Source organism: Malus sylvestris, chromosome 12, assembly GCF_916048215.2.
Source record: "Malus sylvestris chromosome 12, drMalSylv7.2, whole genome shotgun sequence".
Lineage (NCBI taxonomy): Eukaryota > Viridiplantae > Streptophyta > Magnoliopsida > Rosales > Rosaceae > Malus > Malus sylvestris.
In genome coordinates, this window is record NC_062271.1 from 17,585,836 (window position 1) to 17,611,090 (window position 25,255).

Consider the following 25,255-nt stretch of genomic DNA (forward strand, 5'->3'; position numbering starts at 1 on the left):
CTCCTTGGCTCATGCCAAGCCGACTCCTGCCCCTGCCAACTTATGTGCCCACCACCCAGACGACTGCCCCGTGGCAGCACCACCCAAGAAGAAGACAAGAAGAAATTAAGTTTTTATTACATTGGTGCGGCACGAAGAAGACGAAGAAAGCAACAAAAGATGGTCCTTTGCACGAGCAAGATGTAGAAGATTGCTAGAGGAGGGGGAACAAATATCCTCTAAGCTCTCTCTCTCTTGTAGGGTAGAATAAATCACTCTCCAAAGTTGATTTAATAACCCACTTAATGTGGACTTAAATAGGCTTTAAGAGAAATTTATTTCCCTTTCCTAGAAAGATCTAATTTCATATTAAAGAGGGAATTATATCAAAACAGGAAGCAGTCCTAAGTTTCTTAGAGCAAGAAGATCTCTACACCTGCTGCCCTATCTTATGAGCAGCCCAGTAGATGTGGGGGCATTTGTTGAGCCAAAAATAATCACAAGGCGACACATGAATTTTTGATAAAAAGGACAAAGTTACCCCTGAGACACACCGGTTCTCCTATGCGCGAGCAGTGGACAATCATTCTTTAATCAAGCCAAGAGTGTCCAAAAAAGGTAATCAATTCCAAATTATCTCATCCATCCTCATCTTAGGTAATTACTTCATAACCTACAAATTATTCCATATAAATGGAGATTAATTGGCTAATTAATGGATTAATTTCTAATTAATCCATTAATCACCAATTAAATCACCCATTTTCACACAAAAATCCTCTAAGGGCCGGCCACCTCCATTCCCTTGTTGTAAAGGTGACTGGATGGCTGGCCACTAATCCACTAGTTTGCATTTCACTATGTTGCTCGTGATTTGCTTCTATAAAAGCAAGTCTTATGGAACATAACACACAAGAAGATAAGAAGTGAGAGACACACGGAAGAGGAAGAGAGAAAAGAGAGGAAGAGGAGAGGAAATAATAGAGAGTTATTTATGTACTCTTATTATTCCAAATTATAATGAAAGCACCATTGTTGCCCCAAGGATGTACTCCAGTCACACTGACTGTAGAGGAACCTCGTAAATTTTGTGTCTTATTTATTTATTCCACTACACACACCGTCAATTTTACAACACGTTATCAGCACGAGAAGCTCTCATGTTAGTGGAAAACATTGCGCCACAAATCATGTTCACCTCTTTCAGCTAGAATCTCACAGATAAGAAAATCTTTTCATTTCATCTTCAGATCTCATTACAATTGATTTTCTTGAAAGCAACTATATATGTTGTTGCATGACTATATATCATCTTTTGCAGAAGCAAAAGAGTACAGACTCAAAATTCGTAGAGAATTTGACAGCTATGTAAACAGGCTCAGAACTCCAACTTGTGGACCTCGGATTGAAATACTTTCTTCTTGAAAGTTGTTCGTCCGCTCAGTATCTACAACATATCAAAATTTTAGAAAACTTTAACCGTGTTATCGTTGCAGATGTTTGAAATACCAAACCAGTTTTCAATTTCCGCAGAAAACTGGACAGCCACCTTATGAGTACCACAACTCCATTTTTGTAGGTCAAATCAAAATTGTTTCTTCACAAAATTTGTTCGGTATCCTCTTATCCATATCATACTAAAATTTGAGCTAAATCTAATGGTTTGATCTTCTCATAAGTTGCATACACTCTTGACTCCAAAACTTATGGGAACCGTTTCGACTTTTTCGAAACTCACGGAGGAGGAACACCAGTTGGAACTTATTGTTACTATTATTTCCTGAGTAACCAAAATGACTTCAGAACTGTGAAAACAAAAATAAAAAGCAAAATGGGGTCAAAGCCTTGAAAATATATGTTGCACCATGTGAAAGAAAACAAAAGGCAAAGTTGTTTTTTTGGAATTGTGCAGCATGTGAGAAAAGAAAAGGTTTTGAAGCTTGGTGCTGACAAAAAGAAAGAAAAAAAAGTAATTAACAAATAAAAGGGACAAAAGGAAGTGGCAAAATAAAAAGTTCTGATACTATTTATTTATGTGAATAGTGTTGGCTTAAAATCCTTTCACAAGTTCTATTTATTTAAAGCAATTTATTCACAATGGGTAGAATTATTACCCTTTGCTTTAAAGCTTTGATATTTATGTAAATGGTGCTGAATCAAAGCCCTTGTCACAAGCTTTATTTACTTTAATGCAATTTATTTACCATGGACGGTTTTACCGCCTATTGCTTTAAGTTTTGATTTATGTGAATGATGTTGAATTAAAGCCCTTGTCACAAGCTTTATTTACTTAAATGCAATTTATTCATTATGGCTGGAATTACCGCCTATTGCTTTAATTTATTTATTGTACTTATCTTATGTTACAATGAGTATATATAGGACCTGAAGTTCCTTGATCAGATCAGAATCTGCAGTTTCTTGATCCTCATCATATAAAATGATTGGACCCAAAGTTCCATCACTCAAAAAGATCAGGTATGAAGTCCCTTGATCTTGAAGATCAGGACATGAAATTCCTTGATGAGTAGCGTAAGTTTGAAGTGCCGCAGTGCCTCAACTTAATTGTAATAAAAGTCATAAAAGTCTCAGTCTACAGACTATTAAATAAGGAGCAGAAGTTCTTTATGTCCATACTCAAAATGGTTTAGCAGAATCATTTATTAAACAGATGAAATTGATTACCCGCGCTCTGCTCATGAAAAAGAAATTACAAGATGGGAACATGCCATTCTACATAATTCATTATTTAGTTCGGTTGAGACCAATTGCTAACCATCAATATTTCTTAGTACAACTCGTGTTTGGGCACCAGCCAAACGTTACACATTTATGAGTTTTTGGTTGTGTTATCTATGTGCCTATTGCACTGCCACAATATATTAAAATGAGGCATCAACACAAACTGGGAATTTATGTTGGATTTGATTCACCATTTATCATTCAATACCTAGAACCCTTGACTGGGGATATGTTTACCGCATGGTTTGCAGACTGTCATTTTGACAAGACAATTTTCCTGCTGTTAGGGGGAGAAAATATCATTCCAGAAGAATGATGAGAAAAGACCATTCTAGAAGAATGAAGAGAATTTGTCATATTTTGATTCACAAAGCAATCAATAAGAAAATGAAATAGGAATAATTGAATGATGCAACAAAAGTGATGAAATCATTTATAATTGCTGCAAATGTGCCTACAAGAATTGATGTCCCTGTTGAAAAAAACAATAATATGGCAGCAAATGATTTATCTGCTGCACGCCTAAAGCGTGGTAAACCTTCAAACTCAAACGGTTCAGTCATTCGAAAGAAGAAGAATATGACATTACTGAACTATTGCATTCCTGTAACATAACTGTTGCATGCCAGAAGCATGACAGTCGCCGCATGAATACATGGTCCAAAAGGATAATCTGTAGACATGGGAATTTTGATGTCTCATGCATGAAGCATGATAGACGTATAGGTTCCAATGACTCAACTCCCAGAAGTGGAGATTAAAACCCAAGCTCTATAACGCTCAAGAAGAGGTTATGATCTACATTCTCTAAATTACGACTATCCTAGAAGAGATAGTGTAATGCCCTTGAAGAGGCAATGGATATCCAAAAGAAATGAAAAGCTTTTATGCATGCGCATGCACATGAGAATATGGGATCATAGATTGATGATAACCAATGGTAATTTTGGTTTTTACAAGTAGCTACTAAATTCATCAATGAGCTGTGTTGATATTGAGTCTCGCTCTTTTTCGTCAACAAAATTATTGGCCAAAATGGAGAAAGGCAATTCCATTACAATTTTGTAAGAAAGTGAAGAAATGGACCTATATATATATATTTGAATAGAATACAAATAGCCAAAAAGATGTTGAACCAAGGAGGTTACATATGGGCATTTGTAATACAGTGAATTACACTCACATGATATGACATAAGGTTACTAATTGAAACCTAAAATTATACTCTTGTAAACGAGTTCATATGAATGGAGAATTATATACGAAGGGTTGTGCGTCGCCCACATCATATCTCCATAAGTAAATCCCTCAAGTATACATGGGAGCAAATTGCTCTGTATAAATTCCAAAGGAAAATGTGTCATGAAGTGTAGAAAATCCCTGAAGGATTCAAATTGCTTGAAGTAAGCCCCCGAAGGGTAAAGCATAAATTATGTACTCAATACCAATGGATGGTATAAATTGCCTTAGTGAGTACTATCATTATGATATTGTTGCAACATACTAAAATCTCTTGCAAGAGTCAATGACATTAAATTAGAACTCTTGAAGAGTTGATGATATTAAATTGGGACTCCTGAAGAGTCAAGAAAGATTATAAAGTGTTGAGAGAAATATTGTCTCGAGCTGCAGATCGAATAATCTACTAACACGAATCTTATCCATGATGTCTATGATATTAAAAGAACCATATGGATTGAAGATTATGAGTTGAATACTCAAATGATGTAGACACTAAGAAAGATCATTTATCTTCGTGAGGGTAAAGATAAATTAATGTTTGGTCCAAAAGTACCACATCTTAGTACAGTATATGCTTTATTGTATTTGGCACAATACACTGAATGAAATAAAGCTTATCTATTAATATCTCCGAGAAATTACAGATATGTGCATACACATGAGTTAAAACAAACAAACAGGATGGAGCCTTCACAAAGGTTGCTCATGTGAAGCCTCAGTACTCGGAAGTACCCCATAATGAGGAGGCATTGGAGATTGATCATATGGCACCCTAGTACTCAGCAAAACGCCAGAAGGGGAAGACATCAGTTGCTTTCGAAATCTAGCAACGAACCTTTGGTGATCACTTTGAGTCCGACTTTCGGATTCCTGCAGCTGATCGAGCTTTCTTTTCATGCTCGTAGAGTAATTATTTGCAAGCATGTGTAACACTCTATTCTCGTGTTTGAGCCCTCTGATATCTTGTTTAATACTTGTCACCTCAGCCGTTAATGATTCAACTTGGCGAGTTTGAGCAAGTAGACGTTGGCCTATACTGGAAACAGAGCCATCACATTGATCACTGAGAGCCAAAGAGTCTTGAACGACCGACTCATCAGACCATTTTGAAAGGATTCTTTTATCCTTTAGAGTGAGAATATTCCTAGCTACCACAGTAGCGGTTATGTTATTCTTCATCACAGAGTCCCCAACTGTAAGAGGATTATTAGAAGATAAGAAGGACGTGCGCCATATGTTATCCTGACGCTGCTCGTCTGTATCACTCCTAAGCCTCAAATCTAAGCAAATGTTAGATGGGCAAGCCATTTTCAAAAATGATGAAAAAAAAAGGTCAAATAAAATCTCAGAAGTGCAAGAAGGGGAAAATTTCTACAGGCAACAACTTTCTGAGCATACTCTTGAACACAATTGATGTCTTTATAAAAGAAGAGGCAGCAAAGCTACTTGTTCAGAAATCGAAGAAGCCCCGCTCTTCGAATTTCAAAAGCCAGATTTTCCTAAATAAAGTTCGTTGGCATTTTTCAGATGCAATCTTAGCTTTTTCTGCTATCGCGTGCAACTTTGTCAAAGATCTCTGACAAAGTTGAAAACGTGTAAATTTTACTGTTCTAATTACACCACAGTTGCTGACAGGAGTAAAGGCACATCACCACTGCCTGCTATTGGGGAAATCCCTATATATGTCGACCTTCATCGTCCATGGCAAGGCACACATCCAAAACTCCTAACTTTCTCTCATCTCCGAGAATGCATCTTCAACAAAGCATCTCGAAATACTCAGTTTTCTTCCTCTTCGAGAATACCTCTTCAAACAAGTCACACCAGTGCAAGAGTATCTCATATCTTCAGGGACAAGAGTAAGAGTATCTCATATCATGCAATCTCCTTGTCCTTTCCTTTGTCCTTGTTCTTACCAAAAAAGGCAAGGATAAAGAAAGCAATATGTCAGAACCTCCACTCAAACTCCCGGTAAGGAACCGACTGCCTGGAACCTTTCCTGATTGCTGACCTAGTATTGCTCTCGAGTAGCCATCTTCAACTGTTGTTGGAGCTGGGTCTCCAGTCACAAAAAAGTGATGAACCATCCAAATGCAAGGGTTGCATTCCACTCTTGCATCAGAAGGCAAATACTGCAAGAGAATATGCCACACATGCATAGGGGAATCCAGGGAAAATACTACTTAAGCAAGGGGAGCAAGTAAGGTAAGTGAAAATGATACATTGAAGCATGTGGAGACAAGCGCAACAAACACGTGTTGATTCATCCCCAACAAAGCCGAAGATCACTTGCCACGTAAAGCTCCTTACTGTACAACTTCATTCAAAATCAAGCTTCGAAGGTCCTTGAAGAAATCACAAGTTTGATTCAGGATCAAGTGTCCACCACCCTTGAATTAAATTTAGCTCTAGATAAAAGAAGTAAATTCAGACCTTTAGAGGAAGTCTATCAGAAGGCCCTCCAGCTCAGTTCAAGAACAAGCCTGTGGAAAGTTAACAACAAGTAAAGTACCTTTTTCGACAACTATTTTTGCTAAGAGACTGAAGCGAAATGATCAACGATCAGCCTAAATGATTTGAGATCAGGGGGAGATACTCATCAGGGGGAGCATCCAAAACAGATCAAGATTTTAACGAGTCAATCGAAGACTTATGGCCATCCAAGGGGCAGTGTTGTAAAGGTGACTGGATGACTGTCCACTAATCCACTAATTTGCATTTCACTATGTTGCTCGTGATTTGCTTATATAAATGCAGGTCTTATGGAACACTACACACAAGAAGATAAGAAGTGAGAGACACACGGAAAAGGAAGAGAGAAAAGAGAGGAAAAGGAGAGAAGATAATAGAGAGGGTTATTTCTGTACTCTTATTATTCCAAATTATAATGAAAGCACCATTGCTGCCCCGAGGATGTACTCCAGTCACACTGACTGTAAAGGAACCTCGTAAATTTTGTGTCTTGTTTATTTATTCCACTGTACACACCGTCGATTTTATAACATCCCTATATATATGACCCTATTTTTTCTAAAAAAAGGGTTCCACACTCTTGCAAAACTCCCAAAACCTCTCCAAAAACTTTTCTCTCTAAATTCTAATTTTGGCATCGGAGGTTCTTCAGCCAAAGCCCCCCATTTATAGTGGGTGCGTGAGGCTCTTGGCATCTAAGGTGTTAATTGTTTTGTAGGTGCAATTTTGTCCAAGAAGAAGAATGCGGAAATTTGCATCCACAATGGATATATTTAATGTTGATGCATAAAATCGAGTCGACTTTGGCAAACTGTAAATCAAACAAATACACAAGAATGTACAGTGATTCCCCTTGAGTTTGGGCTACATCCACGTTGGTGTAGCTTCCTATTCCACTATTTAAATGTAGGTTAAATTGTACGTGGAGACTTCTTGTCTTTGAGAGAGTGAAGTGGCTAAAGTTTGGAATGAGAGGCTCTCCTAGAAAGAGAGTGTGGGAGCCTATTTATAGGACAAACGTTTCCCTCCCCTTTTATATAGTCCATGAGCCAAATAATAGCGTGGCAAAGAAAGTGATAAAAAAAACCCCAAGGACTTATCCTCGTTAGGTTTTGCAGCCTACATCTATTTCCGAGACAGCAAAAAAATTCCATTAGTAACAAAGAAGAATACAAGAGTGTTCAAGTTCTCACAAACACAAGTCCCAAATACACTCAAATTCGCTCACACAAATGAGCCAACAAGATATTGAAAGGAAAATGTTAGAGAGACCATCTTTTTATACCACATTTTGTAAATCACACGACATGACAATAAAGACTTCATGGTTTAAAGAAATTAGAAAAGAAGACCAACCGTCAGCAATCATATCATGTGGGTTACATTTCTTCACCTTCAAAGCTTTTGCAAACCATAGAGGCCGACGAGAAACCCCCCCCTCCCCCCAAAAAAAAATCACACAGCACCGTTCAAACAATCAAAGTTCCCTTAGAAAGGATGCTTTGCAAACTGTTGATTGTCTAGAATCAACTGTTTTAGTATGTCTTTGGTTGGACGACTTCCAATTCGAACTATTTGAACTATCTATGACCAACATCAGATGTTCAAACCTGCTACTGGACAGACATCAAGCAGAACTGCAAAACTACATTTAATTTTCTACTGACACTATTTAACATGTATAAACTTTTAAGTTTTAATCCCCCCTTGTTCAAAGGGGGTGCAGGATCAAAATCTGATTCCAAATAAGCAAATACAACGATAGAACCTTGGCAATCAATAGACATCCTCAGCAATCAAAATTTAAAATAATACTTAGTAGAGAACAAAGGGAATGAATAACTTAATTGAAATCAGGCTTCTCCGGGTAGGTGCAGCCAGACCTCTGGATGACAACATTTGCAGCATAGTTGCCAGCTTTCACGCAGTCTTCAATGGCTTTCTCTTGAACCAATTGAGATAGAAAACCTCCAACGAATGCATCCCCTATATAAAAAATAATACAATAGATTAGTAAATAACTCGCAATGGACTGTTTCCAATTGTTGGTGTGTTACTAGATGTTTTCAAATGTATTAATTTTACGATACATGCTACAAATTGTCACAGAACACGTACCCGCTCCATTGGTATCAACCAATTTCTCTTTGGGCAACTTGTCCACTGGGAACTTTTTCACTTTGCCATCCTCAGCAACAACTACGGGATCTGCGCCCTGAGTAATAACAGTAATCCTCTTGTGTGTCCCTGACGCTTTGGGCCATTGGGAGATCTTTAGAGCTATTTGCTCGACATCATCAATCTGTGAATTCAACCAGTCAAAATAAATACCAACATATGAATGTAAACCATTTCCAAAACATAGAATAACAGTAATCCTCATGCGGTAATAGGCTTTGTTACCTCCCAGCCATGAACTTTCGAGAAGGTTCTTGCTTCCGTCTCATTTCCAAAAACATAGTCCACATACCTACATTTCAATAAGGAAAGTCATGCCCTAAGTATGTACTTATTACTTGATTATTATGCCTTTCAAAACAAAATGAAAAGCTTACGGTAAAGCTTTATCCTGAGCATCCTTGAAAAACTCACAGATAAATGGAGCAGAAAGGTTCATTGAAAAAACCTGCAGGTAACGGGAATTCTGAAGACTCTGTCTAGCAAACGCTATTGAAAGCAGCAAAAAGACGACAATTCGAAGAAATAACATTTCAAATACCTTGTTATTTGCAGCAGCGTGTTCAGCAACAAGCTGGATGGAGTCTGGGGATACAGTTAGAAAAAAACCAGCAATGTAGATGTATTTGGCCTTCTCAACTGTCCAAACAAGAATCAGTGAATCAAGTCACAAGAATGAAGTAATTTACTACATAAATGAAGTACAAGCCTAAACACAGCTTGAAAGAGTACCCAGTGCCCAATTTTCGGGTTTCTTTAAATGCTCAAATTTGTAGCAGTTAGCAGCTGACAAGTTGGCAATAAGGGACCTACATATACACACGGTAGAATTGTTGTCAGTCCAATAGGTTGAGAATTATGAGTGTACATTTCAAACTATATCAACAGTTAACGGATGACTAGCAAATTGGAAAGCAAAATTTCAAATTTCAAAAAATGCTTGACATAAACTGACCTTTCACCACCAACAACACAGACAGCACAAGTTCCCGTTGGTGCAGTCTCATCCTCATAATAGTGAACCTGATTAAGAAAAGCAACTGGTGTAGCGATATTGGGCAGTAAAGGTGGAAATGCAATTTAGAAGGAAAAACACTACTTTACTTTTTCAATCCACAACTTAAAAGAACATAAAGAATATAAAATCCGTCATTTTTTTTTATGGCTGATAAAAATTCCTATCTTTGTATGCCTACATAGTAATATATTATATAATGAATAAAGCAAGAGCGATATAAGAAGAAACTTGCATTAACACCAGCAAGTTTTGAGTTCTTCTTCATCTCTTCACCATACTTGTCCTTTCCAATGGAACCCATATAACTTGTTGCACCAGGTACTTGAAGCATCCACTGCAGAAGGTAGAGAGATATACGCTCAATGGTGATACCAATTGATTAAGGATAAAAATGATCAAATGAGAAATTCATCAAGCACCTGAGCAACTCGAATGGAATTCTGAGTAGCACCTGCATAATTCAAAAGTTAAACTCAACTTATTGTCGTAGTAATCACAAATTTAGCACATTTACAACAATATTTATTTGAAAACCTGACAAAATACAATCAGCGTTCTACCTCCAGCAATGTACTCCACGTTGTACTTGGAAGACATTTCGTCGTACCTGAGACAAACATTGTGTATGAACTATGTTTAGCCACAAACAATTGTTTTGCGGTCAGACAGAAGCGTGGAGGACTTATCTTCATTAATGGAACTACATCTATTTGACAACACTGTGTATGAACATAATCCTTTTATGGTTGTTACTCAGATAAATTAGGCATTAAACTTTAACACATTTTAAAGTGTCGGTGCAGTTTAACCAAAGCACAATCCAATATCCCTCACTTTGAACAGGAGATTAAGTAAAAAAAAACAATTACCCACAAGACCTCTACAGACTGGTATTTAAGCAAGAAAAGTAGAAATTCGAAAGGCGAAAACTAAATCACTTACATGGGCAGGTGCTTGTCCTCTGCAAGAATCGCATTGTTGGGCTTGAGGTCATATCTGTGACACATAAAGCAAACCAAATCAATCCCACCGCACCAAATTATGTGTTCTTGTAGCTCACAGTACAGTGAACCAAAGTTTAGAGTATAAGCTAATCTACACACTTGAGCTAGAAAGCCCAAATATTGCTTAGGCAATAGATCAAACATCTGGCGGGCAACATAAAGCTTCATGCATCAGAGTTTTGTGCAAAAGAAAGAAAAAAAGAGCAAAAGGGGTTTGAGAGAATGCGACGTACTTCTGCAAGAACTCCTCGTCGACGACGGCGGAGATGTCTAGCAGTGGGTTTCCCATCCCCAACAGAATTCCCTCGGACACCATTGAGAGAGAGAGCTGCAGCTGGAGCTTAAGAAACAGTAGCACTTACAAAGATGGAGAAATCAGATCAGATCTATGGAGGTTGGTATTGGGATGGAACCAAATGTGTATGTTTATAGCTACGAGTGGCTGTGACTACGGTGCTGCGGTGAAGTAGGTTAGTGGGGTCTCTCGCAATTTTACCAAACCCAGTGGGCTCATTTGGGAAAGGGCAAAAGCTTGATCCCACTATTTGTAGTCAATGGTGTTTTAATCTTATGAAATATCTCCGTCGCTTAGAACTACGATCTAATGTTATTTTTCTTCGTTTGTAAGTAAGATGTATTAAGTTTGATTCTCATCAAAGGCGAATTTGAACCACATTATTGTTAGCACATTGTAAAACTAAGCCCACATTCTTAGTATAGATGATATCATTTGTTACAAAAAATAAAATAAAATCTTATGAAACATCCCCAATTATGTTTTTATTCTTTTTTTTCAAGTTTAGGTGGTACCAAATAATATCCAGTGTAGTAGTATTTATCTTTTTAATGTTGAATATAACTCAAATTTGAGTCGCTGCTCTCTATGACCACGAAAAGTATGCGACATAATTAGAAGAGAATGCTTTTTGGAATTGTACTGTCTCTATTCATCTCTCAAGGAGGAACTTCTAAGATGGTACAATCATATCAATAAGGAAAGAACTAATTTACATGAAATCATGCTAAACTAAGAATCCCGAGATTATAGGAATATACAAAAGTAAACACTCCTCCTTAAGTTGGTGAATATATGTTGCACATGTCTAACTTGTGTAATAAAACTTGAAAACTTCTGACTTCAAACAGTCTTTGTGAAAATATCTGCTAATTGATCTTCCATATTCTTATTGCCAGTACCTCAATTATTTTCCCTTCAAATTTTTCTTTAATGAAGAATTGATCAACTTCAACATGCATTGTTCTATCATGTTGTACAAGATTATGAGCAATGTCACAGGTAATTTTACTATCACAAAATAGTTTCATGGGATGATCATACTTTATACCCAAATCGCTTAACAAAAGTTTAAACCATAAAATTTCACAAATCCCCAAAGTCAATACCTTTGTATTCAACTTCTGCACTGGAACGGGCAACCACATTTTGTTTCTTACTTCTTCATGTAACCAAACCTCCAATGAATGTAAAGTAACCTGATATTGAGTGCATATCATCCACCGAACCTGCCCAATTTGCATAAGTATAACTTCAACTCGAAGATGGTTATTCCTTTTAAAAAAAATTCCTTTGCCTAGACTTCCCTTTAGATCTCACAAAATCCTCATTACTGCATTCATATGTTATTCTCCAGGATTATGCTTGTATTGACTTACCACACTCAAGGCATAAGCAAGGTCTGGTCTTGTGTGTGCTTAGTACATTAAACGACCTACTAACTTTTGGTATCTCCCTTTGTCAATCGATACTTGATTAGGATCAACACTAAACTTCAACCCTTTCTCCGATGGTGTAGCTACTGGCTGACAAGCTGACATGTCAGTTTCATGCAGTAAATCAATAATATACTTCCTTTGAGACAAGAAAATCCTAGAACTGCTTCTTGATACCTCAATCCCTAGAAAATATTTCAAGGATCCAAGGTCCTTCATCTCAAATTTTGTAGACAGGTATCTTTGCAAGGCTACACTATTTTCCAGATCTTTCCATTTTACCACCATATCATCTACTACACAATAAGCGCAGTTAGCTTCCCATTTTGTCTTTCAGAAGCAAAGTATGATCGGAGTTACTTTGTCCGTAACCAAAGGCTTTCTTAGACTTTGTGAATCTTCCAAACTATGCTCGAGGGGACTGCTTCAAACCATACACGGATTTCTTCAACCTGCACACCTTTTTTTCGTACTTATTTGGAATGTTACATCCTGGTGGAAGATATATATAAATCTGTTTTGTCAAATCCCCATGTAAGAGGGAATTCTTCACGTCAAACTGTTGTAAGGGCCAATTAAGATTTGTAGCCGAGAAAACAAAACACAAACTGTGTTGATCTTGACCACAAGAGCAAAGGTATTTGTATAGTCGATTCTATATTTTTTTACTGTACCTTTCGCTACCAATCTTGCCTTAAAGCGATCCACCATCCCATTAGCTTTATACTTCACAGTATAAACCCATTTTCATCCCACAACTTTCTTGCCAGCTGGCAAGTCTGTGATCTCCTAGGTAGCATTCTTCTTTAAAGACTTCATCTCTTTATTCATTGCTACTTGCCAACATGGATCAACTAAAGCCTTCTGCACACTGTTAGGAATAGATACAATAGATAAATGATGCACAAATGACTTATTTGATTATGATAGGTGACTGGTAGATGCATAATTGCTTAACGGGTATAACACATTAGACTTAGGGTTAAGAATACCTCGGTTGACATAGTCAGGAAGACGATGTAGTGGTGGTGTGTTCGGGATCAAAGAAAATTAATTATAATTATTGGGGCTCAAGGGTGGCGAGATTGACTATGAGATGGCTGGCGGCACTTGGCTATTTGGCAGTGAGGTTTCTTGCATTAGCTTATTCATTTCAAGGTTTTCAACATTATTTTCATGTGAATGATCACCACCTGTCTCCAAGATATTGCCACTTAATTCAAAGTCATTCACATCAGTATTTTATTATGAATGATCACCACTTATTTCCAAGACATCACCACTTGAATCTAAATCATTCATAATATCTGTATTCGGAATAGTATAATCAAGAGTTTGAACTTCTGTTTGATTCTTCCCTTGAAATGAAGACTCGGGATTGGCAAAGTACATATCAGTCTCATGAAATGCAACATCCATAGTGACAAACAACTTTTTCGACGGAGGGTGATAATATCGATATCTTTTTTTATTTTAGGCATATCCTATAAACACACATTGCAGGGCCCGAGGTTCAAGCTTACTCCTTTATTGTTTATGGAGATGAACGAATGCCAAACTGCCAAACACGTGAGGTGGAAGATTAAGGACTGCATGAGCTTCAACATGTCAGGATAGAGCTTGTTGTGGCGTCTGAAAATCAACTGATCAAGATGGAACATTATTAATGAGATACGTGGCTGAGGTAAAAGCTTTTCCCTAATAAGATAAGGGAAGATGCGCCTCCAGCAAGGAAGCATGAACAACCTTCAAAAGCTGACGGTTCTTTCTTTCTGCAACCCCATTTTGTTGTGGAGTAGATGGACATGTGGTTTGATGAACAATACCATGATGATCAAGAAAGACACGAAGTTCAGAGTTCACATACTCGCTGCCAATATCACTCTTGAGAACCTATATTTATGACTTATATTGTACTTGCACCATTTTGTGGAATTGTTGAAACAAAAAAGGAACTTCACTTTTGGACTTCATTAAACAAACCCAAGTCAAACGTATGGAATCATCAATAAAAGTAACAAGTCATACATGTGGAATCATCAATAAAAGTAACAAACCAATAAGCACCACCAAATGTAGTAGCTTTATAGGGTCCCTAAACATCAGAATGAATTATCATAAATAGAACTCAACTTTTATTTAAATTTGACGAAAACGAAATACAATGACTTTTAGACAGTTCACAAACACCACATTTAAAGCTAGACACATCATGCTTAACAAATAGGCTAGGAAACAACCTCCGTAAATACCCAAAAGAAGCATGTCCAAGGCGACAATGCCACAACCAAACCTCCGAAACTTTATTTCCCCTCATCTTGAGATCCTTCCATGGCAAGTGCTTGAGTCAACATACAGGTACTGTTCGTTGTCAACTCCAAGTAATAGAGCCTCCCATTTCTAACACCATAACCAATCGTCTTACGAGTCTGAATGTCTTTAAAATCACAAAAAGAAGGCCAAAAAATCACAAGACAATGTATGACTATGGTTATTTAAGCAACAGATAACAAATTATAATCAAGGGAATGAACAAGTAGTAAGACATCAAGATTAAGGGTATCAAAAAGGGAGACAACACCTTCCCCAGTAATGGGGACAACATTACTGTGACAACCAATCCCTAATTTTACGATTTTATTAATTTTTAAAAGAGTGAATTGATGAAAATGCCCCTACTGGCGAGATTGTTGATTTTCGTTAACCGTCATTTAGTGACGCGTGCAAGTTACTATTTTATCGTACTCTCAAAGTTCTCGACGAGATGATCTCGTAAGCTTAATCTGAATCGAAGCCAGAGTTACGATAAGGGTTTTACGAAACTACAAATCCAAAAAGTACTTTTGTAAAGATTACTATTTATTATTTTATATATCTCTCATAGTTATTATATTATTATTTTAATATTAATTGAGAGAAAGGAAGGAAAGAAGAAGGATGGACGGAGGAAAAAAGGGAGAAAAAAGAGAAAAAATGGGGTTGCTTCCCAATCGGAGGAGATAATGGAGAAAAGAGAGAGAGGTGGATGCCTAGTAGAAAGAAGAGAAAGAGATAGTGACCAACCAGAGAAGAGAGAAATGAGAGGAAATGAGAGAGTTAAGGAGCACCGGATCACCCTTGACCCGGTTCCTCCCTGCCTACCCGACCCGATTTTGAAACACCCAAATGCCGATTCTGCCGTTTTCTCGGCGAGATGATCATCACCACTACCTAAAACCAACTCCACAACCTTCCTTCTTCAAGTTCCACAAAAAACCCGACCGTTTTTTGTCTCAGTTTCGTGGGGATAGCATCGGCGACACCGTGGGGGAGATCGGTGGAAATCCGCCATTTTTGAAGGTGATTCCTTCGACCCCCACCACCATTAGCCTCCTCATGAACTCAGGAACAAGTCCCAAGCCTTGGTTGGTGCGGCAGAGCACCAAAGGTGACAAATAGAAGTGCAACATTTAAAGGGTTTCAGGCAGTTCGTGGTAATTTCAGGCCACTTCCCGACCGAATTGGACTTCGGCTCAGGTATAAAAGTTGTTCCTCTCATTGAGATCTTCATTTTTGTAAAATTTAGGAATTTTTGGAGTTGTTCGATTTTCTGGCAGCAGCTTGTGCAGCGGTGCATGGCTAGTGGGCTGATGCTACCTTTTTAAGTTAAATTCGATGTTCTGATTTTAATTTGATAACTGTTTGTTATAGTTCGATAGTTTGAACCTAGTATGGAATACTATGCCACTTGACCATTTTATGATTCGATGATCCGACCATTGGATCGTCACCAAACTTTAATACGTTATAGTACATAATAATTAAGGTCCAAATTGAATTTCTAAGTTTGTAAAACAAACGTTGATAGCAACCTAATTTTAGCAATTGGCGGAGATCCGACTATTGGATCGTAAAGAAGTTTTAGCATGTTGTTATAGAAGTATAGTGTGGATTTTGGGAAGTTACGGATTGGAAATCCATGGGCGGATGTTCCAGATTGACTTGTATAGGGTTATGGACCCTTATTAGCATATTTCTACGCCCCGATTCCAAATTTACACTCTGTTTTTTCAAATTTAATTGTTTTAGTGGAGTTTTACTAATGGGTCATAATATTATGCTTAGGTGTGATTATTATCGATGACTTCGGCTATTCTAGTTTGAACGGGTTTGACTCAACGACATTATCTGTGAGTGGGTCTTTACTTTTAATATTATATATCTATTTAGTTTCCAATTATACATTTGAAATAGAATCTCCTACGCATGCCTAGATTAGAGTAATGCATAAGAATTAGCGAAATAACGGAAAATTTTGAAATTATCAGAAATCCTACGGGATGCACAGGTATGTGCACTTTTATGGGGTTTTGATTATGGCCATGAGTAATATCGTATTTATTACTATTATGTTGACTTGAATTATGGAATTAGTATGGCATGACTATATTGGTGTTATTTGCTCATCGTTTGCTACACCGATGTTGGTACTCGCCCAGGCCAGGGCTAGTCTTTCACGTGTATGTGCACATCGCACCGTATGCTCACTTTGGATCCATTGTAGGTGCCAGTCTTGTCGTAAAAGTTGCAATAAGCAACTCCGACTCGTATGTGCTGCGCATAGCACCAGACTTCACGTGATTGTAGTACTAGAGCGTATATTATGATTACACCCAGTCATGTTCATGTCAGAATAGCTCTGCATGAACTCGTGTGTTAGCATGTGTCAATGAGCACTCATTATGATATGTATGTTTGCTTATGCGAGATTATGTGATTACGAATGTCTTGCATATTGATGAAGTATTGTGTCGTATTGAATTCTTTGGATTTTACGGGCTATGGTGAGTATTTACATACTATAAATAGTATGTATATTTTGAAAACTATACTTATTTTACGGCGAGGGGTTATTAATGTTTTCAAAAAGGTTTTTATAAAGCTTTATTTTTAGGCCCACTCACCCTTGTTTTTCGCCCATCTAGGTTTTATTGCTAAGCTTACATGTCGACGAGGATTCTTGGCAAATCTTGGTGTAGACGATTACCTTCGATGGTATAATTCTCACTCAATTTTACTGTACTGTACTGTACTTATGCTTTGTCATCACGTGTGAAATGGATTCATTCCCGGTCACAGCGCACTCTTATATTTAAGCACTTTTACGTTTAAATTTATTCACATTTTCCACTACACTACACTTTATGGCTTCGTCACCTTCCAGGTGTCAGCCATCAAAGCTCGATTCAGATTTCCAAGTGGACATTCCGGGTCGGGGTGTCAATTACTGTTGGCAACACTCACGAACATGGACAAAGCTAGAAATCTATATGAATAGAGGCATCTTCAAATAGCAAAGTCATGAATTAAAAAGGCTTAAGAATTTACTAAACAAAACACTTACATATTAATCCATAAGATTTTTCATACAATATATAACAATATCACTTGACACATTTTCTTAATTACCAATACCATTAAATATCTCTCTATAAAAATAATCATGTTATTATTCATCTATTGATCTCCCATCCAATTTTCAATTGATTCTTCAAAAATTTCATAGCCATTATGTGCATCCTTTTTATTTATAAAAAATAAAATAAAATAATAAAAAAAAATTGAGTGGGGCCATCCGCTCCGCTCCCTCTGAGCCCAACATGTCTCCGTCCATGCTCACGAAAGTGTTGGTGGGCGATTTTAAGGCTTGTACATGTTTAGAATCACAAGTCATATGTTTAGTAGCACCATAATCAATTATCCATGTATTATTCGTAACAAATGTAAAAACTTGAAAAGCCTTACAAGTTACAATTGATCATACTCTCATGTCTTGTTCGGTTAGATTGATTCAAATGGACACAAACCTCTGATGTAGGGCTGGGCACGGGCCGGGCCGGGCCCAAATTTGGAGGGACCGGACCGGACCTGTATGAAAACACAACGGGGCGGGTCGGGGCGAGTAATGGGATTTCAAATTTTGGAACCGGACCTAACTCGACCCGTTTGAAACGGGTCGATTCGGGCCGGGTCCACGGGTCTTAGCACAGAAAGGAACGAATTGAAGCCTGAAGGTTGTGTTCCTCAGCAAATAAAAGAAAACCATACCAACGCAACGCGTAGATCAAGATCCAAAGTATCAGATAAATCAACAACACATAGATTCCAAACACATCATTCAACCAAATTAAGCATGGGTAATCTATGAATTATTGAAAAAATGGGCTTAAGATCTTCTCCGAGGATGAGTTCTTCGTTGGGATTGAAGAAATGGGTGTGGACAGAGATAGTAGTAGTAGGTGAATGACGCCCATGACGTTCAAGACGTTTAAGCATGGGTAGTCTACAATTATTCAGTCCAACCCAACAAACAAATTCATATAAATAATCAAAAAGTTCAAGAATTTGAAAGAAAAATGGGTTTTTTGTTTGTTTGTTTTACCAGCCAATTGAAGTAGGGAATGAAGCTGATGACGCCCATGACGGCGAACCTGGCATCGGTGGAATCCGTTGCCGAACCGCCTTCGGCATCGTCATCGGGAATGCTGGCGGGAAGCACCAGCGACGAGAGCATGTAGGCGCCAATGGCGGCGACGAACGGCGCGTCGTTTGAGAACTCCGCTCTGCAGGGTCTGTATCCGGTGAGCTTTTTGTTCTTCTTACTGTTTGGGTGTTTGCTGGCGGAGAGGAGAGAGGGTCTGAGGCTGGAGAGCTGAGGAGGAAGCGGCGACGGCGGTTTAAGAGAGTGGAGAGTGGAGGAGCAGTGGATTGCGGCCATGGCTTGGCTTTAGAGAGTGGAGGAAGATGCAACATCTTCTGTGATCTTGACGCAGTCGAGGGGTGGGAGGGAGAAGAGAACAAGAACAGAGAAAAAAGTGGGGGGAATCTGGGAGTGGGGGAAGAAGATGACTGAAAAAGTAAAGCAATTGCTTTGTTATGGTAGAACGGGTCGGTTCGGGGCCCCGACATTCTCAAATTCTGGAACCGCCCCGCCCCTGAAGATACCCTCTCCCCGCCCCGCCCCGCCCCGTTTTGTCTCTACCAAATTTGGCCCCGCCCCGAACCCGCCCCGAATCGACAATACCCGCCCCTACCCGCGGGTCCTGTACCCGTTTGCCCAGCCCTACTCTGATGTAATTGCACTAAGTAGTTGGGTGTAACGCGGGAGAATGATGGATAACGCCCAAATTTGCAATCAAATCAGGCCATTTCCAATCGGGCCAGCCAAAGGGCTATAGGCCAAAACGTGATCCATTTTGACAAAAACTCATCTCCAATGGAGGGCTGGCCAAAAAAATTTGGGATCCACAAAGCCAAAATCCAGCTAGCTAGCCTGAAAAGTCAACAACCCACTTACTAGCTGACGTTGTATAAAGATTCTACGCTCAGTACATAGACAGAAGAGTATTGCGAATAGGATATTATGTAATATTGACGATGTTGCCTGAAAGGTAGTATATGAGCGCGATCAGGGCGTTAATTGGATAATTTATGTGTATTTCCTAATGAGGGGCATGATGGTAATATTGCACCCTTGGGAATTTGTTACTTGCTTATTGAGATAACAGTCAGTTGCTGGTATTGCTGGCTACAGACCGTAGTATCGATAACTTATTCGTTGGATTTGTTAAGCAAGTGGACAAGTAAGCCCGTTTACGTTAGTATTGTTATTTATTTATTTATTGCTTGGGCTTGACCCAAAGATACTACACGCATATTATCGGAGTACGTGACACTACGAATGCGTAGGTGAAATTTTTCTATGTTCGGTTTTAATTTTAGTACAACTATTTTAATTCTACATTATTGTATATAGGTATTTATTTTAAGTTGTTATATATTTATTTTTGACTTTATGTTTTTATACAAGTATTGCATTATAGTATTGTACTGAAGAAGAAGGAAAGTTTGAGTTTGGAGGCATGAAAGAGGAATCATTACAATCCGATCGCGACGGAATGACATTCTCTTTTATGCAACCATTCTAGCTTGATTTTTTCTATATATATTTTCTTTCTATCTTTGAGTATTTTATGTATAACAACTTATTTCAAATTTTGGGGACAAATTTTTTTAAGGTGGGTAGATTGTAACAACTCGTCCCTAATTTTATGATTTTATTAATTTTAAAAGAGTGAATTGGCAAAAATACCCCTAGAGGCAAGATTGTAGACTTTTGTTGACCGTTGCTTCATGACACGTATGAGCTATTATTTTATTGTATTCTAGAAGTACTCAACAGTACGAACACGTAGATGCAAGCGGAATCGAATTCAGAGTTACAACAAAAATTTTACGAAACCATGAACCAGAAAGGCAAATTGGTAATTTCACGTTGCGTAGGACATATTTTCTGTCTTTCTTTTTGTAGCCTTGTTTTGTGAGCCATGTGGGGCCCACACCATTCCTTTTCCTCTCTCCCGTGTCTCTTCCTATATTTCTGGGACCTCTTTTTTGCTGCCACCTCATTTTTCTTCTTCATCTCTTTAACTCTCTCTTCTCCACCACTCCCTCTCCTTTGTAAAGCCGAGGAGACCATACAACCTTCCCATTTCCGACGAACTCCAAACTCCCATCACAATCTCACCGTCTCAATGTCTCACAAAACCGGGAAATGAGGGTGGAAAACCCCTAAACTCCCTTAAACCTCTCATTTTTCTCTTTGTACAAAAATGCATAGCGGCACCACCTCGCTGTACTGCAGCGAGCCTCACAACCAAACCACCTCCACATCACTACTCCCTTCACTACTTATTTCTATGGCCAAAATCAAAGGAAATAGCTTTGAGCTCACTATCTTTCCCTCGTTTCTCTCTCATTTGTAAGCTAATGGAACCATCATCGGTGCCATGTTTCCCGGCGAGCTTTTGAACTTCCAACCAAGGTAAGCCTCGGGTCACTTCCGTCCTTCCTCCTTTGTGGTTTAGAAACAATGTTAAGATGTTGGATGTCTAAATTGGTGAGGTTTGATACAGAAACATGACTGGGAGGAAAGAGTTCCCTGAATTCCCGAAATCTGTGACCATTTGGTCATTTTCAGATGTTATTTCCGGCCATCTTCGGCTATGAGTCGGTCCTATGTAGGTATATATCGATTCCCTTTATTCCCAGCTTCACATCTATATATAAATTACTGTTTATGGTTAAGATTTAAGCTCGTTTAAAGCTCTGAAAGTTGGCCATGCAACCTGCAAATTTGCAGGCTTTGCAAGGAAGGCGAGTACTAGTGTACCAACAGGTGCGTGGGGAGCCACCGTGAGTGGCGCGTGGCTTTTAATGCAGCCACCTTGTGGTGGCCCGTAGAGGAACCCAAGGTTCCTTTTTAGGTTCCTTGATGTGTCGAATTTGAATCCGCTCTCCATTTTCCAAAATTCTGTTGTTTTAAAATAATTCCTTTATTAGCCGTACTTTGTACTAAAACCCGTTTATACATTAGTATGTTAAATATTTATGTAAATGGTTTCGTTTCTAGGTGAAGTGCATCAACAACATGATTTGTGAGTGGGTATTTTCTTTTATATAGTATATATATTTGTTTAGTTTTCACATATATATTTAATCATGAATTTTCTACGTGATTGCCAAAATTAAATTAACGTTTATAAGAAAGGTCGTAATGCTGAAAATTATGAAATTATTCTTAATCCAGTAGGATGCACATGTGTGTGTACTATTATGGAATGCCTTAATTGTTGTACTTTTATGTGCAAACGGAAACGAATTATGACAAAGTACCAAATATCAACGTCGTAGAAGAAAGCTAAAACAAGCAATCTCAAACTAACACAAGAGATTTACGTGGTTCGGCGTAAAGCCTACTCCATGGGCGAAGCACGGAAAGGAATTTCACTAAACAAACAGAGATTACAAAAGAGTGTTTAAACTCTCACAACCTAAATCCCACAAATTACAAACCCTAAACCAAACGAGTAGAGAACTCAAAACAAAAGGAGAAGATTCTCCCAAATTGCTCTCTAACTCAAAAATTGACTCTCACCAAATTGCCACACGAATGAGTCACACAAAAGACACTAACCCTAAGGTCCTATTTATAGTGCATAGGACTTAGGTTACAATAGGAATCCTAATAGGAAATAAATCCAAATCCTAATCAAATAGGTAATTAACAAAATCTCTCCACCAAGGAAACTAACTAAGAAGTCAAAACTAAACCCAAATAGGACACCAAAACCAAATAGGTAACACAAACCTAATTTATTGCATCATCCTAATTTTGAGCCAAAAACCCAACATTAATTATATTTGCAGCCACAAATATTGTTATGTTGACTAGAATTATCGATTTACCGTTGCATGATCATATTTATGTTATCTGCTCATTGTGTGCTACACTCGTGTTAATACTTGCCTAGGCTAGGGCCAGTCTTTCACATAGATGTTCATATCGCATCATACGCTTACTTTGGATGACATGCCCCAACCTTGATATTCCCCGAATACCAGGATAGACACGTGCTGGCCGACACCCGAGGGTGACAAAAGCCATTAATTGATACAAAAGCTAAGAATAAGAAGTAAATAAGGGTTATGAATCTAAAATACCATGAATTAATAATTTAGGAACGTGTTCAGAGCATACAACTAAACCTAATCACTAAAAAGAATTTAGATAAAATTTAATAAATAAAGGAGTGGGTCCTACATCGAGAGGATCCGAAGATGCTGCTGCGGAAGTGCATTCACGCCGGGATTAGGTGCTTTGACTCTAAGTCCTGAATGGGGACGCAAAACAAAGGTGAGTGGACCAAGTTCATATATACGATAATAATAAAACAGTTATCAAGATACTAACTCCCACAGTTTATATAAATGAAAATTACTAGCATAATAAGTGATGGATTTAATAAAAATCCTAGCATGCCAAATATCTCAAAAGTCATATCACGGAAACGCATCGCGGAAATCAAAACAGTAAACGCATCATAAATCGTCTCGTATACGCGGTGTGCTGCTAGAAAGATCACTGAATAAATAAACTCCCGGCCCAATGCCTGCTCCGTGGTCTCTGCGCCCGTAGCCAGAGATTACCAACTCTCGGCCCAATACCTGCTCCATGTCCCTCAGCCCGTAGCTAGGGATTATTTCTCCCGGCCTAAATGCCAACACCAGTTCCTCGCCCCAGGCGGCATAGTGTCTACTAGGTACGCACAAATAGTTACGTCTCTCATAAATAACCACTTCATAGTATAAAGTCATCCATCGTCTATACCATAAAGAGGGGTTTCTAAAACATGTTCTAGCATCATATCGTCATCCATCGGATAGTCTACCAGTTCATGGTTTTTATAGAAAATACAATATATAAAAAAATATAGCTCAATATACGCTAACAGTTTATTTCCTCACCAAAACACGAGACGAAATCAATAAATTCCATAAACAGGCTTAACATAAATCAATTCATAATTTCATAGGCATGCTAATCATTTATGCAATTAAATCATAAAATCATGTAATTTTAGAAGGGGTCCACTTACAGTACTTAGTTGCCAAGAGCTGCGCCACTAGCGAAGACGGAAACGTCACAATAATTGCCCTTAAGCACATAAAGAGTCCAATAAATAAAAATATATAATAGAAATTGAATTTGGGAAAACGGACATTGGAAATGGGTTCAGAACGTTGAATTACCCTAAGAAGGGTCTCGAACGAAAACCCGAAAAGTCAACCCTAAAGTCAACGTTGACCGAGGGTCAATGGTCAAATTAGGTCTAACGGGTTTTAGGCTTGAAATCCGGATTAGGGTTTAGGTTAAATAGGATTAGGATATATTGGGTTTTGGGTTTTCTAAGGTTTTTGGGTTAAAAGGGTTTAGGGTGAAGAAATGTGGTTTGGGCTTAAACCCCAAACACACACACACACACACACACACACACACACACACACACACACACACACACACACACACACCACAAACAAACACACACACACACAGGCTGCACATGCAGTGCACAGTCCACACAACACACACACACACACACACACACACACAGGCTGGCCCTAAGGCCTCACAAAAACTAACAGGGCTTTAAGCCCTTTAAGTCAAAATCGGCCCAGGCCCTAAGGGTTTTAAAAACCAAATAACAAAACTTAAAAACTAAAGGGGCTAGGGTTTTGGGCTTAAGACAACACGGGCCTAAGGCCCGAGGGGTTTTCTAAAGGGCCTGAGAGGCCTGGTTTTGCCGAAGAAGAAGGCCGGAGATTTGGCCGGAAAACCAGCTAATTTTAAACGGCCATAACTTTATCACTACTTAACGAAATCAAGCGAGACAAAAACGAAAGTTGTATCCCTTGAAGAGACGAAGAGAATGATACCTCACACGACGTCTAACTCGCCATGGTTTGGCAGGAAAATGCCTCGAAAGCTACTGAGGTCGTCGGAAACTGGGTAAGATTCAAATAAGTATAACTTCTTCAATACTCAACGCAATTGAGTGAAACAAAAAAGGAAAGTTGTACTACTCGACGAGACGAAGAGATTGATACCTTACACGCAGGACAACTCGCCGTGGTTTGGCCGAAAATGGCCTCGAAAGGGGCGGTGCTCGCCGAAGGTTCCTTTTTTTCTGCTTTCACCAATCTCGCTGCAATGGAAGAGAGACTAGAGCAATGCTTGATGATGATGATGTTCTCGAGTAGAGTAGCTGCAGGTGGTTATGGTGGTGGGTGTTCACGGTGATAGAGAGGGAGAGAGAGAGAGGTATACGGGAAAGGGAAAAAGAAGAGGAAGAAAGAGAACTGGGATAGGAGAGAGGGAGACCGGGAAACACAAAAAAAATAAAACAAGGTGGGCCCCACGGGCTCACCAATTAAGACTTTAAAACAATTTTTAAATAAAAAGGGGTTGGGTGTTTCATTGGATTCATTGTAGGTGCCAGTCCTATCCTAG

At 38.6% G+C, this 25,255-nt stretch overlaps 2 protein-coding genes across 3 annotated transcripts; both read right to left on the reverse strand.

Annotated features, from left to right (window-relative positions):
* Positions 1 to 8,113: 8,113 nt before the first annotated feature.
* On the reverse strand, positions 8,114 to 11,131 carry LOC126593812 (adenosine kinase 2-like). Of its 2 annotated transcripts, none has more exons than XM_050259932.1 (12): positions 10,869 to 11,131; positions 10,574 to 10,627; positions 10,192 to 10,238; positions 10,051 to 10,082; positions 9,864 to 9,965; positions 9,569 to 9,636; positions 9,346 to 9,422; positions 9,155 to 9,252; positions 8,991 to 9,079; positions 8,839 to 8,905; positions 8,554 to 8,737; positions 8,114 to 8,421 (listed from the first exon to the last, which is right to left on the reverse strand). In XM_050259932.1, the coding sequence occupies exons 1-12, from the start codon at positions 10,949 to 10,951 to the stop codon at positions 8,279 to 8,281; spliced, it is 1,044 nt and encodes a 347-aa protein (XP_050115889.1). In that variant the 5' UTR covers positions 10,952 to 11,131; the 3' UTR covers positions 8,114 to 8,278. The 2 variants fall into 2 exon arrangements, with proteins under 2 accessions (XP_050115889.1, XP_050115890.1); XM_050259933.1 differs by having other exon boundaries at positions 8,991 to 9,061; positions 10,869 to 11,129.
* Positions 11,132 to 18,673: 7,542 nt separating this feature from the next.
* Positions 18,674 to 19,123, reverse strand: LOC126592201 (uncharacterized). The gene is made up of 2 exons (XM_050257928.1): positions 18,788 to 19,123; positions 18,674 to 18,688 (listed from the first exon to the last, which is right to left on the reverse strand). Exons 1-2 carry the CDS (start codon positions 19,121 to 19,123, stop codon positions 18,674 to 18,676), a joined length of 351 nt encoding a protein of 116 aa, XP_050113885.1.
* Positions 19,124 to 25,255: the final 6,132 nt, after the last annotated feature.

Excerpts from the sequence above, each read along its gene's own strand:
- LOC126593812 (XM_050259932.1), bottom strand. The coding sequence starts at position 10,951 with ATGGTGTCCGAGGGAATTCTGTTGGGGATGGGAAACCCACTGCTAGAC. Across the intron at positions 9,966-10,050 it reads ATTCCATTCGAGTTGCTCAG|TGGATGCTTCAAGTACCTGG; the intron begins GTGCTTGATGAA and ends TACCTTCTGCAG. Across the intron at positions 8,906-8,990 it reads GCTCAGGATAAAGCTTTACC|GTATGTGGACTATGTTTTTG; the intron begins GTAAGCTTTTCA and ends ATTGAAATGTAG.
- LOC126592201 (XM_050257928.1), bottom strand. The coding sequence starts at position 19,123 with ATGGCCGCAATCCACTGCTCCTCCACTCTCCACTCTCTTAAACCGCCG.